We start from the raw sequence: 20,655 nt of genomic DNA on the forward strand, positions 1-20,655 counted from the left end.
AGTCAGCTGTCATTTTGTACATAACCCCAGCATAGCTAAGAAGTCCAGCGTGATTCATGTTACATACCTTCAGCCAGTAGTCTAAGGAAGGTTCAGCGTGTTCATTGGTTACATACTTCAGCAGTAGTCTAAGAAAGTTCAGCGTGTTCATTGGTTAACATACCTTCGCAGTAGTCTAAGGAAGGTTCAGCTGTTCATTGGTTTACATACCTTCAGCCAGTAGTCTAAGGAAGGTTCAGCGTGTTCATTGGTTAACATACCTTCAGCCAGTAGTCTAAGGAAGTTTCAGCGTGTTCATTGGTTTACATACCTTCCGCCAGTAGTCTAAGGAAGGTTCAGCTGTTCATTGGTTTACATACCTTCCCAGTAGTCTAAGGAAGTCCAGCTGTTCATTGGTTAACATACCTTCAGCCAGTAGTCTAAGGAAGGTTCAGCGTGTTCATTGGTTTACATACCTTCAGCCAGTAGTCTAAGGAAGGTTCAGCGTGTTCATTGGTTACATACCTTCAGCCAGATAGTCTAAGGAAGGTTCAGCGTGTTCATTGGTTTACATACCTTCCGCCAGTAGTCTAAGGAAGTTCAGCGTGTTCATTGGTTAACATACCTTCAGCAGTAGTCTAAGGAAGGTTCAGCGTGTTCATTGGTTAACATACCTTCAGCCAGTAGTCTAAAGAGTCCAGTGTTCATTGGTTAACATACCTTCCGCCAGTAGTCTAAAGAACCAGCTGTTCATTGGTTAACATACCTTCCGCCAGTAGTCTAAGGAAGGTTCAGCGTGTTCATTGGTTACATACCTTCACCAGTAGTCTAAGGAAGGTCCAGCATGTTCATTGGTTAACATACCTTCCGCCAGTAGTCTAAGAAGGTTCAGCGTGTTCATTGGTTTACATACCTTCAGCCAGTAGTCTAAGGAAGTTCAGCGTGTTCATTGTTATAACATACTTCAGCCAGTAGTCTAAGGAAGGTCAGCGTGTTCATTGGTTAACATACCTTCAGCCAGTAGTCTAAGAAGAGTCCAGCGTGTTCATTGGTTAACATACCTTCGCCAGTAGTCTAAGGAAGGTCCAGCGTGTTCATTGGTTAACATACCTTCCGCCAGTAGTCTAAGAAAGTTCAGCGTGTTCATTGGTTAACATACCTTCCCCAGTAGACATACCTTCAGCCAGTAGTCTAAGGAAGGTTCAGCGTGTTCATTGGTTAACATACCTTCTGCCAGTAGTCTAAGGAAGTTGTTAGGGATGTCAGGCTGCATCATGTCACCCCCCAGAGAGAACACAGAGTTCATAGTCTGGATGAACCAGACATGGTCTGGGGCATACGTAGAGTGGTTATAGGAACAACAGACCATTGGGATTGGTGCCATGAATGAAAGATCAACAACAGAACAGATACAACCTGGCCTCCCGAGTGGTGCAGTGCTTGAGACGTCACTACAGCCTGGGGTTCAATCCCAGGCTGTGTCACAACCGGCCGTGACCGGGAGTCCCATAGGGCGGTGCACAATTGGCCCAGCGTCATCCGGGTTAGAGGAGGGTTTGGCCAAGGGGGCTTTACTTGGCTCTTCGCGCTCTAGCGACTCCTTGTGGCGGTCCGGGCGCCTGCAAGCTGACTTCGATCGTCAGTTGAACGGTGTTCCCTCTAACAAATTGGTGAGGCTGGCTTCCGGGTTAAGTGAGCGGGTGATAAGAAGCGCAGCTTGAGGGTTATGTTTCGGATGACGCATGACTCGACCTTCGCCTCGCCCGTGCCCGTTGGGGAGTTGCAGCGATGAAACAAGATCGTAATTGGATCGCAATTGGATATCATGAAATTGGGGAGAAAAAGGCGGTAAAATTACCAAAAAAAGAACAGATACAAAACTGTCTGTCCCATCATCAGTCTCAGGTCCAGCAGTTCTGGGTTTCTCCAGATCTCACTGATACACTTGTTAGCCAGGCCCGCAATCAGCAGAGAGAAACCAACAGAAATATCATGAACGCATTTGATTGTAGCTCCTAGCTAGTCCTAAGTAAACCCATTTCCATAGCATAATGTCCACAGCTCCCATGGTCAAGACTTAATAATGAAAGGATATTTTTCAGCTAGTTCTGCTACTTTCCCCACGAGGTCTATAGTGCTGTAGTCGTCACAGGTCAGCCTGAGAAACTCAAGCATCTTCTCGACGATCACTGTAACGTTCTGGGCATTGGTGATGCGGAAGAGTAACTCCAGTGTCTGTTGGGGAGAGGAGGGAAAGGGGCATATTGATTGACACGTCAAGAAGGGTTGTCAAATTCTGGAAACGTTCCCAAAGTTCCCAGTTTTTTCCCCCATAAATCCCGGTAGGAGGATTCCAAGTGCACTCACTACTTATTCCGGGAATCCTCCAACTGAGATCTATTGAAAACCTGGGAACTTTGGGAAAAACATTAAGAAGAATTTTGCAACCCCCACCTATGAGTACAGTAAATGCCAAAGCCCTCCACACCATGGTATCTCCTGCCTCACTCACCTCATGCTTAATGATGATGTCAGAGTGGTCCAGACACTAGGATGACTGACCTCGTGCTTAATGATGATGTCAGAGTGGTCCAGACACTATGACGACTGACTTCGCGCTTAATGATGTCAGAGTGGTCCATACACTATGACGACTGACCTCGCGCTTAATGATGATGTCAGAGTGGTCCAGACACTATGACGACTGACTTCGCGCTTAATGATGTCAGAGTGGTCCATACACTATGACGACTGACTTCGCGCTTAATGATGATGTCAGAGTGATCCAGACACTATGATGACTCACCTCGCGCTTAATGATGACATCAGAGTGGTCCAGACACTCTATGATGGTCATCTGGTGAGGCAGGGCCAGGTTAGCATCCTGTTGCACCACGTACGTCAGAGCCTTCAGACCTGAGATCACACACACACACACACATGTATTACTCACTATAGGAGTGTCCAGCAGGCAAGTTCTTTCAATTACGTCAATACAACTGAAGTACAAAAACAGTTGTGGTTTGTAAACTGGTTTTAATGATGTCCTATGATCACTATTAACATCATGTAAAAAAGGAATTAGGCCCAACTTCTGACCACACTGAACATGGAGGGATCTTACCCAGATATTTGAGGTTGATCTTAGGCGATAGGACAAAGTTCCCGATGCATTCCGCTGCTTTCTCCAACAGTTGTGACTTAGGATGAACGGTATAGATGGTCTTCACACACTCAAATAAAATGGCTGAAAAATAACAAGAAAGTTAAACCAAAAGCATGGGGGGGGGGGGGTGCAACAATGTCTGTGCATGCAGGGCAGATGTGTGCTGACAAGTCTCGTAGAGGACACCTTGTGAGGTACACGCATGAACATACCGTAAGTCATGTTGTGATTCATCTCTGCTCTTCTTAACGACTCCTCCAGTACATCATACATCACCTCACTAGTGCTGTAAAACCCAGAGGAACATCTTGGTTAGAAAACAGAGTTGCCCTTCTGAAACTACAACAAACTCTCATCTAAATAGACAACGATTATAGGGCCAGTCTCCCAGATAACAGCTGAACTAAAAGGCTTCATGGACAATCTCCATAGCAAGTGCTTCTTATTCCAGGACTAACAGGCCCAGAGTTGTACTCAATCAGGTGACACCAGAATGTGAGGGGGTCAGGGGGGGGTGGACAGAAACATATATAGAATGATATGATATATTACTGTACCCCTGGTCTTCCTTCCCCAGGTAGGCCAGTATTCTGAGCAGCTGTATCTGAAGCCAGGGAGCAGGAACACTGTGGTAGTTGAAGTCCAGGGGGAGTTTACCTCCTACCACCTGCCTCAGGATGGTTACCATGCTCCCGGTCAGATCCTTATAACTCTCTGGGCTCTCCTGGAGATATTGGGGAAACAGCAAGTTGCTTATAGTCTTATAGGACACCACATTGGCTAGTATAGTCTGTACTTACGTGGCACAACTATAAAACAAAATGTTTGTACTTTCTCCCAATCACAGCCAGATGTGATACAGCCTGGATTCGAACCAGGGACTGTAGTGACGACCTCTTGCACTGAGATGCAGTGCCTTAGACCGCTGCGCCACTCGGGAGCCTAGTTATCTCAAGTCTTTTTTCCCCAGTGATATGGATGAAGAAATGATGCAATTATGACAGGAAGTACCTTGATGAGCTGTAGGTAGATGTGTAGAGAGGCTGTCATGACTCCGGGGTCTTTGTCACACAGGGCCTTCCTAAACTTGCTGTGGATGTGCTGCACCTGGTTCGGTGCGATCAGGTAGAACTTGTACAGAGCCAGGACTGCTTTCCTCCGGATGATCTCCCTGTGGACAGATAAAAGTTGGTTCTAATTGCTCTTAACACTATGAAACTGCACTTACCCTACCGCCTATTTGATTGTAAATATATTGTGCTTATTTATTTTACATTTTTAGATGTGATATGTTTTATGACTGATGCAAGATGCAAGATGTATTGCCTCTCTGAGGACATTAAGTTTCAGAATTCCAAGAAAAAGGTTTCTGAAAATGAGTAAAGGGCCCCAAATCGGAGAGTTGTCATAACACAATCAACAGCAATGTTGTGGGTTCTATGCCCACAGAGATCACACACACCAAACKAATGACTCACTCACTGCACTTTAAGTCACATTTGCCCATAAAGTGAGACTGAGCAAAGTATAAGGATCCATATGTAATATTAAAGTCCTTACTTTGGATGTGTGAGTTTCTCCTCCACCACCGGTAGGATGGCAGGTATCATATCTTTGGGAAACATCTGACTGACGACAGTTAGAGCCATGCACACCTCGATCAGGTTGGTACTCTGCAGATCCTGTCAAAACAACAACACCAAGTCTATAAAACAACAACAACATCAACGTCTTGCAATATTCATTCAACTACTGCATGTGGAAACCACAAGGACAACAAATCAGGGTTGAAAATGCACCTTTAAGACTGTGTTCACCAGGAGTAGCAGAAACTCATCAGTTTCATTAAGGAACAAGGATACAGCAAGGTAACCTGGAGACACAGATTAAATCAACAGAACTATTGGACACATAAAAAAAAATTAAATAGTTTGAATTTAAATAAAATGTGTTACAGTAAAGCTAGGCTTTCTGAATCGTTACCAAATCAAAATGATAAAATGGTATAGTAAGTCATTCCAGGAGAATATAACATACCGATTATTTATATAAATATCATATGAACACATAACATCCTATGAATATGTATGTCTATGGAACATACCATCCTAAATGAATAGTATGGACTGTCCTATGGAATGCTACCCATTCCTATGATATGTATGTCTATGGAACAGTACCCCATCCTATGAATATGTATGTCTATGGAAACATATACCCATCATATGAATATGTATGTCTATGGAACATACCCATCCTATGAATGTGATGGAACATACCCATCTAAGAATATGTATGTCTATGGAACATACCCATTCCTAATGAATATGTATGTCTATGGAACAATACCCATCCTATGAATATGTATGTCTAAGTTGGAACATACCCTCCTATGGAATATGTATGTCTATGGAACATACCCATCTATGAATATGTATGCTCTCTGGAACAGTACCCATCCTATGATGTCGTACCAGTCAAAGTTTGGACACACTACTCATTCAAGGGTTTTTCTTTATTTTTACTTTGTAGAATAATAGTGAAGACATCAAAATATGAAATAACACATATGGACTCATGTAGTAACCAAAAAAAGTTAAACAAACATCAAATATCATTTAGATTGAGATTCTACAAGTAGCACACTCCTTTGCCTGAAATGACAGATTTGCACTCTTGGCATTCTCTCAACCAGCTTCATGAGGTATCACCTGGAATGCATTTCAATTAACAGGTGTGCCATTTCCAAAGTTATTTTGTGGAATTTCTTTCTTTCTTAATGTGTTGAGCCAATCAGTTGTGTTGTTGGTGGTAGGGGAGGTATAACAGAAGATAGCCCTATTTGGTAAACGACCAAGTCCATATTATGGCAAGAACAGCTCAATAAGCAAAGAGAAACGACAGTCCATCATTACTTTAAGACATGAAGGTCAGTCAACACGGAACATTTCAAGAACTTTGAACGTTTCTTCAAGTGCAGTCGCAAACCCATCAAGCGCTATGATGATACTGGCTCTCATGAGAACGCCACAGGAAAGGAAGACCAGAGTTACCTCTGCTGCAGAGGATAAGTTTATTAGAGTTACCAGCCTCAGAAATTGAGCCCAAATAAATGTTTCAAAAGTTCAAGTAACAGACACATCTCAACATCAACTGTTCAGAGGAGACTGCGTGAATCAGGCCTTCATGTTCGAATTGCTGCAAAGAAACCACTACTAAAGTACACCAATAAGAAGAAGAAAACTTGTTTGGGCCAAGAAACACAAGCAATGGACATTAGACTAGTGGAAATCTGTCCTTTGGTTTGATGAGTCTAAATTGGAGATTTTTGGTTCCAACCGCCATGTCTTTGTGAGACGCAGAGTAGGTGAACGAATGATCTCGGCATGTGTGGTTCCCACCGTGAAGCATGGAGGAGGAGTTGTGATGGCGTGGGGGTGCTTTGCTGGTGACACTGTCAGTGATTTATTTAGCATTCAAGGTACACTTAACCAGCATGGTTACCACAGCATTCTGCAGCGATACACCATCCCATCTGGTTTGCGCTTAGTGGGACTATCATTTGTTTTTCAACAGGTCAATGATCCAACACACCTCCAGGCTGTTTAAGGGCTATTTGACCAAGAAGGAGAGTGATGGAGTGCTGCATCAGATGACCTGGTGTCCACAATCACCCGACGTCCTCAACCCAATTGAGATGGTTTTGGAAGAGTTTGAACGCAGAGAATAGGAAAAGCGGCCAACACGTGCTCAGCATGTGGGAACTCCTTCAAGACTGTTGGAAAAGCATTCAAGGTGAAGCTGGTTGAGAGAATGCCAAGAGTGTGCAAAGCTGTTATCAAGGCAAAGGGTGGCTACTTTGAAGAATCTTAAATATAAAATATATTTTGATTTGTTTAACACTTTTTTGGTTACTACATGATTCCATATGTGTTAATTCATAGTTTTGATGTCTTCACTTCACTAAATAGTAAAAATAAAGAAAATCCCTTGAATGAGTAGGCGTGTCCAAACTTTTGACTGGTACTGTATGTCTATGGGACGTTCCCATCCTATGAATATGTATGTATATGGGACGTACCCCTCCTATGAATATGTATGTGTATGGGACGTACCCCTCCTATGAATGTGTATGTCTATGGAACGTACCCACTCTCTTCTCCAGGACACTGCCCTGCTGGGCCAGCTTGATGGCGTGAATGTAACTGAAGGACGCCTGGTAACCCAGCATCTCACAGTAGATGGCTCTCACCATTATTTCCTTCATCTGACGCTGAAATTACATTATTATACATCAACATTACTTCACGTGGCAACCATTTGACTGAGAAGAATGTCCAAATATTCAATTCAATACAGTGTTAAAATTCAGTGTTTTGGTTCCCCTCTGGTGCAATTATTAAGAAAGCCGTTACCAGGGTACTAGTAACACACTCCACATATAATACAAGTAAACAGATCTATAAATCTGCCTCAGTGATGACAGATTCATGTCTTTGTCGACAAAGACAAACAGAGTGTCAGAGTGATTCGTTTTTTTTTTTTTTTTACAGACACATTGCAATGCCTCTCTCTGTGTTGCTCTCTGATGGGAAGTGGAAGTGAGACTTACCATGGTGGTGTTGGGAGATGCTACCTGCTCCTTGATAGACGCCAGTTCCTTTTTAATAAGCTTTTCCTCCTCCTGGAAATAAAGACAACGGGGATGTTTGTATAGAGTGAGGGCCAGGTGTAGTGGGGCCTGCAGGTGTAGTGGGGCCCAGGTGTAGTGGGGGCCTGCAGGTGTAGTGGGGCCTGCAGGTGTAGTGGGGGCCTGCAGGCTGTAGTGGGGCTGCAGGTGTAGTGGGGCCTGCAGGTGTAGTGGGGCTGCAGGTGTAGTGGGGGCCTGCCAGGTGTAAGTGGGGCCTGCCAGGTGTAGTGGGGCGCTGCCAGGTGTAGTGGGGCCTGCAGGTGTAGTGGGGGGCCTGCAGGTGTAGTGGGGCCTGCCGGTGTAGTGGGGGCCTGCAGGTGTAAGTGGCGGCCTGCAAGGTGTAGTGGGGGCCTGCAGGTGTAGTGGGGCATGCAGTATAGTGGGGGCCTGCAGGTGTAGTGGGGCCTGCAGGTGTAGTGGGGGCCTGCAGGTGTATGGGGGCCTGTCAGGTGTAGTGGGGGCTCTGCAGGTGTAAGTGGGGCTGCAGTGTAAGTGGGGCCTGAGGTGTAGTGGGGGCCTGCGAGGTGGTAGTGGGGCGTGCACGGTGTTAGTGGGGGCCTGCAGGTGTAGTGGGGCCTGCAGGTGTAGTGGGGCCTGCAGGTATAGTGGGGGCCTGCAGGTGTAGTGGGGGCCTGCAGGTGTAGTGGGGGCCTGCAGGTGTAGTGGGGGCCTGCAGGTGTAGTGGGGCCTGCAGGTGTAGTGGGGGCCTGTAGGTGTAGTGGGGGCCTGCAGGTGTAGTGGGGCGTGCATAGGCTCTAGTCTTCGTTTTGCTCTTTTACATATCAATGTCTATCTCTGATAAGCTACACAGGAAAGGGCTGAAAATAGCCCATAATAATATATGTAGCCTTAGAAATAAGGTTCGTGAAATCAATAACTTGCTAACATCAAATAACATTCATATATTAGCCATTTCTGAGACTCACTTAGATCATTAATTTGATGTTATATCCTTGTATTGCTACTGCTCTAACATCTATAGAAGAGACTGGAAGGCTTATGGGGTAGGTGTTGCTGTATATATTCAGAGCCATATCCCTGTAATGTTTAGAGAAGAGCTTATGTCAAGTGTCATTGAACTGTTGTGGTTGCAGGTTCACCTGGAATATCTAAAGCCTTTTCTTTTGTGGTGTTTCTATAGGCCACCAAGTGCTAACAGTCAGTATCTAAATAATGTGTGAAATGCTTGACAGTGTATGTGATGTAAACAGAGAAGTCTACTTTCTTGGGGACCTGAATATTGACTGGTTTTCATCAAGCTGTCCACTAAAGAGGAAGCTTTTACTGTAACCAGTGCCTGTAATCTGGTTCAGGTTATTAATCAACCTACCAGGGTGTTTACAAACACTACAGGAACAAGATCATCCACATGTATCGATCACATTTTTACTAATACTGTAGAACTTTGTTCTAAAGCTGTATCCGAACCCATTGGATGCAGTGATCACAATATAGTGGCTATATCCAGGAAAGCCAAAGTTCCAACAGATGGGCCTAAAATAGTATATAAGAGATCACACAAAATATTTTGTTGTGACTTATGTGGATGATGTTAAAAATATTTATTGGTCTGATGTGATTAATGAGGAGCATCCAGACGCTGCACTTGATGAATTTATGAAATTGCTTCTTCCAATTATTGACTGTTAGAACTGTTTAGGCTCCGTGGATTGATGAGGAATTGAAAAACTGAATGGTTGAAAGAGATGAGACAAAATGAGTGGCTGGTAAGTCTGGCTGTACATCTGACTGGCTGACTTACTGCAAATTATGTGACTAAACTCAACAAAAAGAAGAATAAACTGTATTATGAAGCCAATATCAATTATACAAAGATTGATGGAGAAAAAAAACTTGAGTACTTTAAATGAAATTATGGGCAGAAAGACAAATTCAACTCCATCTTGTCAAATCAGATGGCTTACTCATCACAAAACCATTTGATGTTGACAATTATTTTTAATGATTACTTCATTGGCAAAGTGGGCAAACTTAGGCAGAAAATGCCAACAATTAACAGTGAGCCATCATATTCATGCATAAAAATAAAACAAGTATGAAAGAAAAGCCTTGTAAGTTTGAATTTTGTAAAGTTAGTGTGGGAGATGTGGAAAAATTGTTGTTAACAATCAATAATGACCGCAMGGCAGCTCTCTAGGCCTTCTACTCTTTTCTATTTTAACCAATGACCTGCCGCTGGCATTAAACAAAGCATATGTGTCCATGTATGCTGATGATTCAACCATATACGCATAAGCAACCACAGCTAATTAAGTCCCTGAAACCCTTAACAAAGAGTTGCAGTGTGTTTTGGAATGGGTGGCCAGTAATAAACTGGTCCTGAACATCTCTAAAACTAAGAGCATTATATTTGGTACAAATCATATCCTAAATTCTAGACCTCATCTGAATCTGGTAATGTATGGTGTGGCTGTTGAACAAGTTGAGGAGACTAAATTACTTGGTGTTACCTTAGATTGTAAACTGTCATGGTCAAAACATATAKATTCAATGGTTGTAAAGATGGGGAGAGGTTTGTCTGTAATAAAGAGATGCTCTGCTTTTTTGACACCACACTCCACAAAGAAAGTAATGCAGGCTCTAGTTTTATCTTATCTTGATTATTGTCCAGTCATATGGTCAAGAGCTGCAAAGACATGTTTGTGTAACTGACACACACACTAATGTGTTTAATATAAATGGTAAAGTATTTTGTCTGTAATGTCTTTTTCGTTGTGTCAGACCCCAGTATCAGGTGTCGCCACTGGCGTCAGCTAATGTGGGGATCCTAATAAATCAAAGTCAAATAGGCTCGCAGTCTCAAGCATACGGCATAGGCTTGCCGTTGAAGAGAATTTGGGGACACTAGTAAATAATTACAGTTTTGTTTCAGGGTGGTTAATTGTGGCTAGACAGGTAGCTGTGGGCACTAGCTAATACACCACAAAATGTAGCGAAAGGGTACAGATAGCTAACGTTAGCCACCTAATTTTAGCTATGCTAACGTTACTGCTGTCAGCATCGATGCTGACCATAACGTGTAAGACAACTGGCCAGACAGCTGGCTACGGTACTCACATGTTTGGATGTCAGTTCAGTGATTCCTTTGATCAGATTCCCTAATTTGGAGGAGGGGGAAAGTTTCCCAGCTCCTGCCTGCGAGTCTAGCGAAAGGAGGCTCGGGAGAGCAGACAGAGTCTTCTCGACAACATCACTCATGGCGACGCTCAAAGCAGGCCACAAACAGCTAGCTTCTTGCTCGTAAAGTACACCTAGTGAATCATTTGCTCATAACACTGATATTGTCTTAAAAAATAACGCACACCTGTTTATCTACAGTTGAAACTAGAATTCGTTTTTTTTTTTAACGTAACGTTAGCCAGCTCCAATCGGCCATTGTTTTGATTCAGCAAGTTCCGTTTGGTGATGTCACTYCCGGTATTTTCAACAAAACTTTATTGGAATCGATCAAGCGTCAACAACCGCCTACCTTCAGTATATGGCAAGTTCGAGTGGATCAGTTTAGTGAAGATGGTCACCGCCTTTCAAAGTGTGTTGCATTATGGTAATAAAAATTGTCTGACTGCATGAACTTACAAAAATCATGTGATCAAAGGTCATGAAGTTTTGATTGCAGTCGACTGCAAGTTTTTGCAGGTAGCCTGGCGGGTAGGAGCATTGGGCCAGTACTGAAAGGTTGCTGGAGTGAATCCCAGAGCTGACAAGGTAAAACATATTTTGTTCTGCCCCTGAGCAAGGCAGTTAAGCCACTGTTCCCTGGGCGTTGATGCCGATTAAGGCAGCCCCCCGCACCTCTCTGATTCAGAGGGGTTGGGATAAATGCAGAAGACACCTTTCAGTTGAATGCATTCAGTTGTACAACTGATTAGGTATCCCCCTTTACCTTTTTCCTTTCACCAACTTCATCCTGCAGACATCGACAAGGCCACAGTGGAGATTCTCTCGGTGTGAGGACTGTTGGTGAGAATGAGTGGACGATGGGGAAGAAAAATTTAGTAAAAAAGGGCTAAGATTGGAAATTAACAGCAGTTTATGGTTGGAGTGCGATTCATAGGCAAGGATGTTTTTTTTTTGGATGACCCGTTTGCGGTCCCGAAGATTGTGAAGGACGAATTGTGTAAAGTGGAATCGGTCAGAGTGACCAGGAGCGGTATGATGTTGTGTGTCGAAAGTGCAAAAAGAGAAAAAAGCTCTGTGGCTCTACAAAATGTTGACGTATGATGTGGAAAGCTATGATTTTCAGAGTAGGGCACCAGTTAAAGGTGTCATCTCTGGTGTTTCGTTGGACATAGAGGATGTGTGGTTTAGGGACATACTCAAGATGACTCAAAGCTGATACAGACATACTCAAGATGACTCAAAGCTGATACAGACATACTCAAGATGACTCAAAGCTATAATCACCTTCAAAGTTGCTTCTACAAAGTATTGACTCAGGAGTGTGAATACTTATGTAAATTACATACTGTATTTCTGTATTTAATTTTCTATATATTTGCAAACATTTCTAAAAACAGGTGTCCTTGCCTGCGTCAATGTTGACGCAAACAAGAACACCTGTTTGACAGACGCAATAATGCTATCCATAGACTTGTCTGTAGCCAATTCCTCCAAAACTGTCACCATGCACTTTTTAAATAACTCCCGCGTCTGTGAAGGGCATGTTGTGTTTGGTTAGAACCCAGGATGCTTTTAGGGAGGCAGGTGTGACCTTCTGTTGTTGGGTCAGGCCACGAAGGAGGATTCTGCTGCCGTGTTTGTAGCTTGTAGTTAATGCGTAAATTTTTCTGCGTTGGGCCTCTGTCTGGGGCGGGAAGGCCTCTGTCTGGGGCGGGAAGGCCACTTTGAAAGTACCATGCTTAGATTCATAATGCCGTCTGAGATTGAATTCTTTGCAAATAGAGACATTTTCATTGCAAATAAGACACATTGGCTTGGCATTTGAGAAAGATGGTAAGTAAGCATATCTCTCTGTCCATTCTTCCCTGAAACTTCGATGTTCATTATCCRCCTTTCTTCTTGATACATTTTGAGAGGGACATGTTCTCTTGCTATCAAGCTAATTGTTCTGAACGAATGTTGACATTAAAAAAAGTAGTGGACTACAGTAGGCTACGTAGACCTGTTTTTCCCCACCAATCAACGCACAGAGAAATAAACAAAAATAATAATTTAAGAGATATTGGTGATTTTATGAACTTAAATCAGATCGAAATTATTTTGTCACTGAATGTATTATGTACTAATTAAATGTGTTAAAAATGTTGTTACATTTGTAGTGTAGGCCTATTAATTGTGCTAATATTATATGCTAATTATGTTCTATCCCGCCAACTATTCATTCAAAATAAATTGTCCCGAAGCCAAACCTAGTTGACGAACACTGCAGTACAGCATCGTCGTGTGAATCTTCATGTTTCCTCAGGTAGCAGTTCATGGCAAAAGATTGTCCACGTTTCGCACATGTATGGTCTCTCTTCACTGTGCCAGAGTTGCCCATGCCTTGTCGCCAAGCATTTTCCATAGACTTCACATTTCAGATCAGGCAACTCAATGGTGTGTTAACCTCTTGAGTGACAGCGAGCTGCTGTAGGTTTGGAACTAAGAAGAAAGGATGACGTTTGATGAAAACCTAAAGGCTGAAAAGAGACAAGACATAGGGTATCTACTTATGTCATATAGCGGAGACGTAGTCACAAACATGCTTTTGCTAATCTATGAGCCTTTATCTCCGGTTTAAAAAAACAAATCCAGTAGTCTTCGTAATCGTGCATTTGCCCGTTTCATACGGGAGATTTCTTCCTGGTACTCAACAACCACGGATATCTCCAAAGGATTTGCGGTAAAGTTTTCGTTGATAAACACATTAATTTGGGGGAGTAAAGGGATAGGTGGGAGAAATTATTGTTATTAGCTACGCTGCTCAAGAAAGTCTAAGAATTTAAATAAGTGAGTACCTACTGAAACTGCATATGAGGACTCACAATGGGGAGAAACCATTTCAGTGTAAAGACTGTGACAAATCACAAAGTGTTGTCTGTCATGTGAACATCATGTTAGCTAGTGTCAGTCATGTGAACATCATGTTAGCTAGGTAGTTAGTTAGGCTACAGATTAAATAAATGACCTTCACTGTCTCGTGAAAGTGCACGGTGATGAGTTTGATTCTACTTTCCAATAAATATCGAGGGTCTTATTCTGGTGACATGTTGATTTCGTTAAAATATTCTCGCTATTATCCATAATAATCTCATCACGTAAACTAGCCTAACCGCACTGTATACGCCAGCTGTTGGCTGGAGCGCATGAGCCATGACCAGAGGAGACACATTTGCTATTTAACGCAACAGTTAAACAAATCAGTAGAGTTGAAAATAAGATGGAAACAGATTGAACTGTAGATTTTTTTTTAATTCAGTACATGAAAACTTAAACTAAAAAGTACATAGTGTGCACTACGTCATCACGCACTAATTTTTTTTTATCCACAACAAGTCAATTTGGTGGAAACCCCACTGGTGGGGAAAATGGGTATATTTTCTTCATGCGGATTTTAGAATATTCGCATTGAAAATCTTGTCGCCATAGTTTATGACGTCTATGATTGTACTCAAGCAGAGTGGAACATGTCTGTCTCTTATTTACAACTGGCTCCATCTATCTACCACGGAATTCACTTTTCACCGTTCCCCCCCCCCCTCTTCTGTGTCATTTTCCTCTTCTTTAAGCCCAGATCTAAAATTGAAAAATAGAAATATAAAATTACTGAAATGTAAAAAAAAAAGAAAGACAATTATATAAATTATGGACCAAAAGCAATAAATGATGCTGTTCTAAGGGAATAGAATGGAGAGGGCACSAGCATCAGTGAAAGACAAGAAGAAGATGAAGAAGAAACTAGGATAAGACAGTAGCAGGTGTTACGGGTTCTAGGTTGGTTAGCATGTTAGCTTTAGCACACTGATTGAAGTCCCCTCGTTAGTCAGGATGTGTTTCACCTGTGCTGGCCCAGAGAGTGATCTCGTTAGTCAGGTTGAGTTTTACCTGTGCTGGCCCAGCTGATAGTTAGGACCCGCTGGCCCAGTGCATCAGTTAGAGAGGATATGTTGGTAAAGCTACACCCTCACATTAGCGCTTCCACTTTAGTTAGCCAAAAAATTGTTTTGTGTTKTCCTCTGTTTGTTTGACTCCATATTAATTTTACTCCCTATCCTAAATTGGAGTGGGTTGCTTTTCTTTAGTTTTACATCTGAGACAAATGTTGTGGGCACTCATGGTGTGTGTCTCTTATAAACCCCTAATTAGTTGCTTGCCAACTTTCAGTCGGTGTCTTTCAGAAACCCCTTTTGAAAGCTATTTCTGTTTTGTTTTAGCTGTCAAAGTGACTTTCTGTGAATGACAACATTTTGTGTGTGGTCCTTTTGGGAATGTAACCCAGGTGATAACTCCTATGCCTCACCCTGAGAGAGTGGTCCTTTTGGGAATGTAACCCAGGTGATAACTCCTATCCCTCACCCTGAGAGAGTGGTCCTTTTGGGAATATAACCCAGGTGATAACTCCTATGCCTCACCTGAGATTGTGGTCCTTTTGGGAATATAACCCTGGTGATAACTCCTATCCCTCACCCTGAGAGAGTGGTCCTTTGGGAATGTAACCCAGGTGATAACTCCTATCCCTCACCCTGAGAGAGTGGTCCTTTGGGAATGTAACCCAGGTGATAACTCCTATCCCTCACCCTGAGAGTGTGGTCCTTTTGGGAATGTAACCCAGGTGATAACTCCTATGCCTCACCCTGAGAGTGTGGTCCTTTTGGGAATATAACCCTGGTGATAACTCCTATCCTCACCCTGAGAGAGTGGTCCTTTGGGAATGTAACCCAGGTGATAACTCCTATCCCTCACCCTGAGAGAGTGGTCCTTTGGGAATGTAACCCAGGTGATAACTCCTATCCCTCACCCTGAGAGAGTGGTCCTTTTGGAATGTAACCCAGGTGATAACTCCTATCCCTACCCTGAGAGAGTGGTCCTTTGGGAATGTAAACCCAGGTGATAACTCCTATCCCTCACCCTGAGAGAGTGGTCCTTTGGAATATAACCCAGGTGATAACTCCTATCCCTCACCCTGAGAGAGTGGGTCCTTTGGGAATGTAACCCAGGTGATAACTCCTATCCCACCCTGAGAGGTGGTCCTTTGGGAATGTAACCCAGGTGATAACTCCTATCCCTCACCCTGAGAGTGTGGTCCTTTTGGGAATATAACCCTGGTGATAACTCCTATCCCTCACCCTGAGAGTGTGTCCTTTTGGAATTAACCCAGGTGATAACCTCTATCCCTCACCCTGAGAGTGTGGTCCTTTTGGGAATATAACCCAGGTGATAACCCTTATCCCTCACCCTGAGAGTGTGGTCCCATGACCCTGAGCAGAAGGCCGTTCCGTCAGGAGACAGACGCAGAGTGCTGACACGGTTCTCATGTCCAAACAGGATGGACACCCTCGTCCCCTTCAAGACATCCCACACGTTGATGGTGTAGTCGTTGTAGCCACCGAACAGTAGCCGGCCTGGAGAAGAAAAAACATGTCCTCTTTCAACAATATAAACGTAACACATCATTTTTGATGAGAAGGTTAATGTGAAAGTAAGCTATTCTTATTCAACAGTAAATAACATGAATTTAATTTAGTATAAATCATTATGAGTTTAATTAGTGAAATTGATCAGTCAAATCACATGTTTTATATGGCCAGTAGAATAAGGGATTTATTCGCTACGGATTGAATCGATCCCTAAGGGCATTGGGTCTTACCACTGAGAGAGAAGTCAACACTGGAGGCACCAAATATGATGCTCTCTTTGGAATAAATGGCCACTTCTCTGTCTGCCCTCAGGTCATAGAGACGACACTGAAACAAACAATGCTTGTTAATGTTTAGATTTATTTAAGTATTTTTTTTGCAAATGGGGTAAATTATATATATTTTTTTTCTACAAAGAAATGACTTCATGAACTTTGACATCGAAAGGCAACATGCGATCAACATGCGATCAAGCAGTAAATGATATGAATGATAACTTACTGTAGCATCATCGGAGCCTGAAGCAAATGCATCTCCACTGGGGTAGTACCTGATGCCAAGGAAGGAGACAAACGCCAGGTAATATAAGAAAACCATGCAAACGGCAAGGGTAGAGTACTCCTAGTTAACATTAATATATGTCACTGTCAGTGTTGACAAGTGCTATAAGTCGCTTTGAATAAAGTCATATCTTGTGACCTCACCTGACGCTGTTGATGTCTGATTCGTGGGTTTCGAAGGACTGGATGCACTGGCCTGAGCGCATGTCCCATACATTGGCCTTCTTGTCACAGCCCTGCATGAGATACACATAGAGGATTCTGGATTCACACATTTAATGCTGACCTTTTTTGACAGGTCGCCCTCGYAAAAGACGGTTTAACCTCAAGCGCATTTCAGGGTTAAATAAAAGTAGAAAATATCCACATTATGTAAAATGTAACACAGTTTCTCTGCAGTCTGGACCACACAGTCTCCTAGAGGCAGGGGTTGGAATCTCAAGCTACTATTTCGTCACTATGGTGTCCTTTCATCTGTTTCCTCTTATCATTTAAAATCTATCTTTTGGAATAAAATAAAAATATGAAAGGAATGTTGTTTTTTGTATAAAAATGTTTTAAGTRAAAAGAGGAGGGAGAAAGAAGGCTTATAGGAGCAGTCATGCTGTTTTTTATTTCTCACAATGAGAAATTGTGAGACAAAGTGAAATACTAYTAGTTGTCTCCTCACTCCAGAGACGAAGGTGTTGCCGGTCTCAGAAGGAGCTAGGTCGAGACATAGAACATCGGCGGCGTGTCCATGGAAACTCTGTAACAGCTGACCACTCTCCACATCCCATAATGCACAGGTTCCGTCTCCGCTCGAGGTCAGGATCTGGAAGACAAGGGGTTCATCACAAACTGCATTTTGGGATCGCAACATAATACTAACTGCCACTTAGTCATCCATTGAATGTCAATGAAATGTAGACTTAAGGTTAGGATTCACCCCATAATGTACATCCAGGACTGGATTCACAAACCTATATTAGTCTAATTTCAGGACTAAAAAGAATTATCACTGCAGAGTCTATATTGAATATGTCAGGGAAAACGGCTCCCAGTGAGCAAAGTACAACCACACTACTATCAATAGCAGGGTCAGATTGAAACCATTGTTCAGATTCAGAATTAAGAATTCTCTGACACGGCCCCATAAATAGAAGAGTCTTGGCCGAGGCTAGAGCATGTGACTAACTACATCCAATGGGGAACATTTGACTGTTGTGAATTATTAAACAAGCGTAGAAGTTCTTTCCAGGTACAGTACAGTATGACAGGCTGTGATTTCTCATAACTCATCTGCTGAAAGTCAACTGATTTAGCAGTAATCAAGTAATTCAATGAGTTATAGAAAGGAACGAATACAGAAATCTTGATAAAGACTATAACAAAATATAAAAATGTACGACAAATAAATCATTACATCAGACGAAGGAAGAAAATGAAGAGGTGTCTCGTCTAACCTGCATGTCTGAGTTGGTGAAGCTACAGGCAGATAAGTAGTTGGTGTGCATGGCGACAGACTTCTTCTTCGCTGCCAGGTTCTCATTCTTGTCCAAGGACAGAGGGTACACAGAGCACTTGTTGTCCAGACCACTGAAATCCAATCAATCGATCAATCAAATATTATTTATAGTTTTTAACGTCAACAGTTGTGTTTTACAGTAACCGGGCATAGACCCCAAAGGGGAGGAGAAGCACAGTGGCACAGTGGAGAAATGGAGCGTCTGGGTGGAGTACAGGGACTTACCCACAGGCCACTGCACACCCAGGAGTACAGGGACTTACCCACAGGCTACTGCACATCCAGAGGGGGCGTAGGCACAGGCCATCACCCAGGTGCACGGCATGGTCACTGCGTGCTCCTAGAGGACACCAGATTATAAAGGTACAATCAGCAATATAGCCATCATGGTCCACTGCGTGCTCTAGAAACAATTCGCGGTGTTTGAGGGCATAGTATTCAGCAATGCGACGAGGCCGAATCTCTGATCTTGATCACACAAAGTTTATTTTGGATGCAAGGTTGATTTGATCAGTGGATTCTGGCACAACTGCAATGTAATCCATCCAAATTGGATTTACACTTGGGAGAAGATAGATTCCCTACCTTGTTAGTGGTGAAGGCATCCCATACAATCACTTTTCCATCCTGAAAATAAGTTAGAGGGGGATAAACATTACAAGTAGCACACAAGCGTAAGATTCTCTACATTTCCAACAAAATATGGCATTCATTTGATAATCACTGAAAGCAGTGCATATTAGTTGAAACAAACCCCCCCCACAAAAAAAAAAAAAAAATTAAACGCCATGATCCGTCAGTATATGAAAGGTGGCGACTGGCATGAATGCATCTGTTTAGGAGGACCTTACCAAACCTCAAATTCCCCGATGACAAGCTTTTACAATCCATTTCAGGACCATGGACAGTGACCGCCTGGAGCGATGACTGCATGAGCACATCTGTTTAGGACTTCAGAAAATGTTACAATAATCCAACACTCACCTGTGATGAGCTGACGATCCTCCTCTTGTCCTTACACCAGTCCATGCAGTTATTAGGATGTTACTGAGGTAGGATTGGGGATTTAGAGGGAGGTAGGGGGACCTTCTAGTTAAGATCTAGGTTACGTTGTAGAGCTGGTTGCTTAGGGGACTTTAGCCAGGGGTTTATTAGCGAGGGCTAAGATGCCTTATGTGTTGTGTACTGATAGGTAGGGGGCAAATAGGTTAGAGATCCTACTTGTTTAGTAGATCGGAGGGATTCTGTGCGATTGGTAGGGGGTGGCGGTTTATAGAGCCGATATGATCTAGGAAGGCTGCTATGGGTGATAGCGTGTGTGTAATTGGATTGACGGGGCAGACGGATATGAGCCGTCTGGAGAGTTGGGGTGTATTGTAGTAGGGACCAAGATCCTACGTTAGTATACTGTTGTGGGAGTAGGGACAGATCTAGGTTAGTGTCTGTTGTATGGGACCAAGATTTCTAGGTTAGTGTAGCTGTAGTAGGGAGTAGGGACAAGATGCTACGTTAGCTATAACTGTTGTAGGGGAGTAGGGACCAAGATCCCTACGTTAGTGTACTGTTGTAGGAGTAGGGACAAGATCTAGTTTAGTGTACTGTTGTAGGGAGTAAGGGACAAGATCTAGGTTCGTGTACTGTAGTGGGAGTAGGGACAAGATCCTAGGTTAGTGTATCAGGGGGGGGGGGTGGGATGGGGTGTTGTAGGGAGTAGGGAACAAGATCTAGGTTAGTGGTATCTGGTTGATAGGGAGTAGGGACAAAGATCCTAGGTTGTGTACTGTAGTCGGGAAGTAGGGTACGAAGATCCTAGTTAGTATTAGCTGTTGGGTGGGACCAAGAATGCTACGTCTAGTATAGCTGTGTATGGGAGTAGGACCAAGATCCTAGGTTAGTGTATGTTGTGGGAACCAAGATCCTAAGTTTTGTGTACTGTATAGGGAACAAGATCCTACGTTAGTATACTGGGGTTGTTACGGGAGTAGGGACGAAGATCCTTAGGTTAGTGTACTGTTGTATGGGAGTAGGGACCAAGATCCTAGGTTAGTGTACTGTTTGTAGGGACCAAGATCTAAGTTTGTGTACTGTAGTATAGGGACCCAGATCCTACGTTAGTATACTGTTGTAGGGAGTGGGACAAGATACTACATTAGGTT

At 43.1% G+C, this 20,655-nt stretch overlaps 2 protein-coding genes and 1 long non-coding RNA gene across 3 annotated transcripts in view; all 3 read right to left on the reverse strand.

The window, feature by feature from the left end:
* ap4e1 (adaptor related protein complex 4 subunit epsilon 1) overlaps nt 1–11,265 on the reverse strand; it is a 32,647-nt gene extending 21,382 nt beyond the window's left edge. Inside the window, 12 exon segments of the mRNA XM_070438174.1 lie at nt 1,207–1,319; nt 2,075–2,214; nt 2,786–2,895; nt 3,104–3,226; nt 3,358–3,431; nt 3,703–3,869; nt 4,157–4,316; nt 4,706–4,827; nt 4,945–5,018; nt 7,295–7,418; nt 7,758–7,829; nt 10,914–11,265. Coding sequence (XP_070294275.1) covers nt 1,207–1,319; nt 2,075–2,214; nt 2,786–2,895; nt 3,104–3,226; nt 3,358–3,431; nt 3,703–3,869; nt 4,157–4,316; nt 4,706–4,827; nt 4,945–5,018; nt 7,295–7,418; nt 7,758–7,829; nt 10,914–11,054 — 1,420 coding nt within the window. The 5' untranslated portion in view covers nt 11,055–11,265.
* Nucleotides 11,266–14,246: 2,981 nt separating this feature from the next.
* Nucleotides 14,247–15,908, reverse strand: LOC139023935 (uncharacterized). The gene is made up of 2 exons (XR_011475165.1): nt 15,593–15,908; nt 14,247–14,591 (listed from the first exon to the last, which is right to left on the reverse strand). It is a non-coding gene; the product is annotated as an uncharacterized lncRNA (long non-coding RNA).
* Nucleotides 15,909–16,055: 147 nt separating this feature from the next.
* gnb5a (guanine nucleotide binding protein (G protein), beta 5a) overlaps nt 16,056–20,655 on the reverse strand; it is a 5,623-nt gene continuing 1,023 nt past the window's right edge. Inside the window, exons 2-10 of the mRNA XM_070438166.1 lie at nt 19,484–19,536; nt 19,085–19,126; nt 18,763–18,839; nt 18,438–18,570; nt 17,663–17,806; nt 17,137–17,228; nt 16,934–16,982; nt 16,663–16,759; nt 16,056–16,417 (exon numbers count right to left, since the gene is read on the reverse strand). Coding sequence (XP_070294267.1) covers nt 16,191–16,417; nt 16,663–16,759; nt 16,934–16,982; nt 17,137–17,228; nt 17,663–17,806; nt 18,438–18,570; nt 18,763–18,839; nt 19,085–19,126; nt 19,484–19,536 — 914 coding nt within the window. The 3' untranslated portion in view covers nt 16,056–16,190. The remainder of the gene's footprint in view (nt 16,418–16,662; nt 16,760–16,933; nt 16,983–17,136; nt 17,229–17,662; nt 17,807–18,437; nt 18,571–18,762; nt 18,840–19,084; nt 19,127–19,483; nt 19,537–20,655) is intronic.

Source organism: Salvelinus sp. IW2-2015, unplaced genomic scaffold (assembly GCF_002910315.2).
Source record: "Salvelinus sp. IW2-2015 unplaced genomic scaffold, ASM291031v2 Un_scaffold537, whole genome shotgun sequence".
NCBI classification, from domain to species: Eukaryota; Metazoa; Chordata; class Actinopteri; order Salmoniformes; family Salmonidae; genus Salvelinus; species Salvelinus sp. IW2-2015.